The sequence below is a fragment of the Nanorana parkeri genome, unplaced genomic scaffold (assembly GCF_000935625.1).
Source record: "Nanorana parkeri isolate BGI_ZX_2015 unplaced genomic scaffold, ASM93562v1 scaffold1533, whole genome shotgun sequence".
In the NCBI taxonomy this organism is placed as follows: Eukaryota; Metazoa; Chordata; class Amphibia; order Anura; family Dicroglossidae; genus Nanorana; species Nanorana parkeri.
This window is the reverse complement of record NW_017307801.1, coordinates 215383-218350: the sequence shown is the minus strand read 5'-3', so window position 1 is coordinate 218350 and position 2968 is coordinate 215383. Positions and strand designations below refer to the sequence as shown.

Sequence of the window (2968 nt, the reverse complement as noted above, 5' to 3'; positions counted from 1 at the left end):
GTGCCCCGGTCTTGGTTTGTAGGTGCCATCGCTGTCCCTGTGTGGGTGTCCGACTGGCCACACCCTCTCCTACTCCTTGGACTGCTTTTGTCCCCTATAAGTGCTGCATCATAAAGGTGGCGTCGTCCACCTATTGGGGAGAAACGCGTTGGGGAGGGAGTGGTGGGGTGCAGTCTGTCTTTGCGAGTTTGCTCTCCTTGCAATAAAGCTTGTTGAATATTTTTTTTTTTAAAAATCAGTTCATCCTCTTTGTTCCCTGCACCCTCCCGAATGGCTAAAGTGACAGGTGGTGGTTTGTTTGGTTTTTTTTGCAGCACCAGCTGACGCGTTTACGGGCGAGCTGCCAATGAGCTGAAGAGCGCGGTTCTGTCCAGTTTCCCGGAGATGAACTTTGAGATGAACCCCACCAAACCACGTAGAGGAAGCTTCGAGGTCGCCCTGCACCGTGAAGGAGCAAAGAGTGAGTGCTGATTTGTCACGGTTTCCTGTTAGTGGAATCTTTTCCTGACGTTCTTCTGCTGCGCACACTTCCTCCGCCGTGTTTGTTCATTTCTGTCTTTACGTCTTCCCGCTAACAGGTGTGGAAATCTGGACGGGGATTAAGAAAGGTCCACCACGGAAACTGAAGTTCCCCGACCCCCAGGAGATCGTCTCCTCTGTCGAGAAGGCTTTACAGTAGTCGCGTTCCAGGTTTGTGTCTTGCGGATACTCCAATGTGAAATGACATCTAGAGATGCACCCATACCGCTTTTTTCTGGTACTTGCCGATACCAGTGCCTTGCGCCACGATAATAAGGAAGTTGGTTGGCGGATCATGGCCCGGCTTCCTGATTGCCTGTGTTCTAGCTAAAGGACACCGGTTTCAGAGGCTGCCTGGCTTCCTGTCCAATCAGGAAGTGGGGCAGCGAGCAATGAGGTGCTGTCGGGCTTCCTGTTTGGCAAGGAAGCCGGTTTCACTTGTTTCTAGGTAGCCTGGCCTCCTGTCCAATCAGGAAGCCGGGACGCCAGTCATGACGTGCTGCCTAGCTTCCTGATTGGTTAGGCAGCCAGGCTACCTACCAACAAGTGAAGCCGGCTTCCTGACCAATGGGGAAGCTGGGATGCCAGTCATGAGGTGCTTCCTGATTGGTTAGGCAGCTAGGCTGCCTACCAACAAGTGAAGCCGGCTTCCTAGCCAATCAGGAAGCCGGGTGCTGAGTCATGAGGTGCCGTCCGGCTTCCTGATTGGCTAGGAAGCCGGCTTCACTTGCTTCTAGGTAGTGTGGCTTCCTGGCCAATTGGGAAGCCTGGCGGCACGGCATGACCCGGCTTCCTGAATTCCTGTTCCTAAGCAGCCTGCTTCCTGACCAATCAGCCATAACCCACGGGCCGGCTTCCTGATTGGATAGGAAGCCGGCTCTGTCGGTCAGAGGGAAATCTCCCTGTGACCATAAGTTCCATTATCGGAGCATTTGGTGGAGTGAGTACTCGCCCAAATACTCTGTATCGGCACCAATACTGGCATCCCTAATAACCATAGACAAAGAATATCTGGAATCATTATTATTACAGGCCCGCTATTTACTCAGCGCTGTACATTCACATCAAAGTGCTTAGTCTGGGTTCCCTCCCACATGCATACACACACTAAGGTCCGTTAACCTACCAGCATGTCTTTGGAGTGCGGGAGGATGTCCCTAGAGGAAAACCACACAAGCACAGAGAGCACATGCAAACTCCATGTGGATGGTGTCCTGACTGGGATTTGAGTAGAGGACCCCAGTGCTGTAAGACAGAAGTGCTAATTACTAACTCAAGTTGCCAAACCATCTTCTCTGTTAGTGGAAAGTTACCGATCGGCTTGTTTCTTATGGAGATGCAGCAAATGATATGTATCGTGCGACATCAATATTTGAAACTACCGCCATTTTATTCTACAAGGTCCGTGCTTTCAGGAAATACATGTTTGGGGGTTTTAAAGGAGAATTATGAGGGGAGTAAAAGTTACTGATCCTCATAGTTCTAGCCGACCTGTGACAATGAGACTGTCGCACGTCGGCTCAATAGATCGGGAGGTGAGCGAACACATAGATTTCGCTCGCTCACTTCTCGATCTATCCCTTCAGGGAGCCGTGAGCGACAGTTACAATTCCTCCCCTGTCCGATCCTCCAGCGCTGACGGGCGGAACGGACGGGGGAGGGGGTGGGTACAGCTGGCTCTGCCTCCTAGATAGGCAGAGCCAGCTGTCACTCACGCAGCTGGGTGGATCTCAACAGTAATGTCGGGATCTGTCCCGGCTGCGGCGGTTTCAGTATATAGTGAGCTGTAGCTCGCTACATACTGAGCTTAGGGTGACGGGAAGACGCTAGTTTGTGTCCTCCCGTTACCCTAAGGAGAACTATGGGGGAAAACACTGACTCCATAGTTCTCCTTTAAATAATTTTCAGGCCTAAAATGTGGATAATGTGCAAATAAGGCCTTGCTGGTGAAAGTGCTAATAGACCGAAAGGGACTGATTGGGGATTAGTTTATGGTTTGGGTTTAAATGCCCTTTGAGTGTTACTGGCACACGAGCATACGGGTCATACGTGGGATACAGATCTCTAGAAGTCCCTGTACATTGACCTTTTGCTTCTTCTCCACCTTTAGAGTTCCTCCTGCGCTTGGCACTAATGAAGGGATGTAGCCAATGGGATTGCCAGTTACTTCTCTGAGAAACGGCCAGCAGAGGAGGAGCCTCCCGGAGATGCGATGCTACTGGACACCGAGGAGAGTTTTATGGATGTTTATCAAATAAAGGTTTCTATGTGAGAATTTGTCTTTTGGTTGTGAGACGGCCGCCCGGGCCCCCCTGGCTGCGAGGCGGTCGCCTGGCACACCCGTGGCCACTTCAGCACCCACATTGTATGGGGCTCCTCGGTCAGGAGTGCGGTGGGACTCTGCATTTGACTGGGTACCTCAGAATTCGTCTTTCTCCACTCTGGAACC

The 2968-nt window shown here is 51.5% G+C and overlaps 1 protein-coding gene across 1 annotated transcript in view; it reads left to right on the top strand.

Annotated features, from left to right (window-relative positions):
- Window positions 1-2748, top strand: part of SELENOH (selenoprotein H) — a 3676-nt gene extending 928 nt beyond the window's left edge. Inside the window, exons 2-4 of the mRNA XM_018570445.1 lie at window positions 330-460; window positions 579-690; window positions 2630-2748. Coding sequence (XP_018425947.1) covers window positions 330-460; window positions 579-679 — 232 coding nt within the window. The 3' untranslated portion in view covers window positions 680-690; window positions 2630-2748. The remainder of the gene's footprint in view (window positions 1-329; window positions 461-578; window positions 691-2629) is intronic.
- Window positions 2749-2968: the final 220 nt, after the last annotated feature.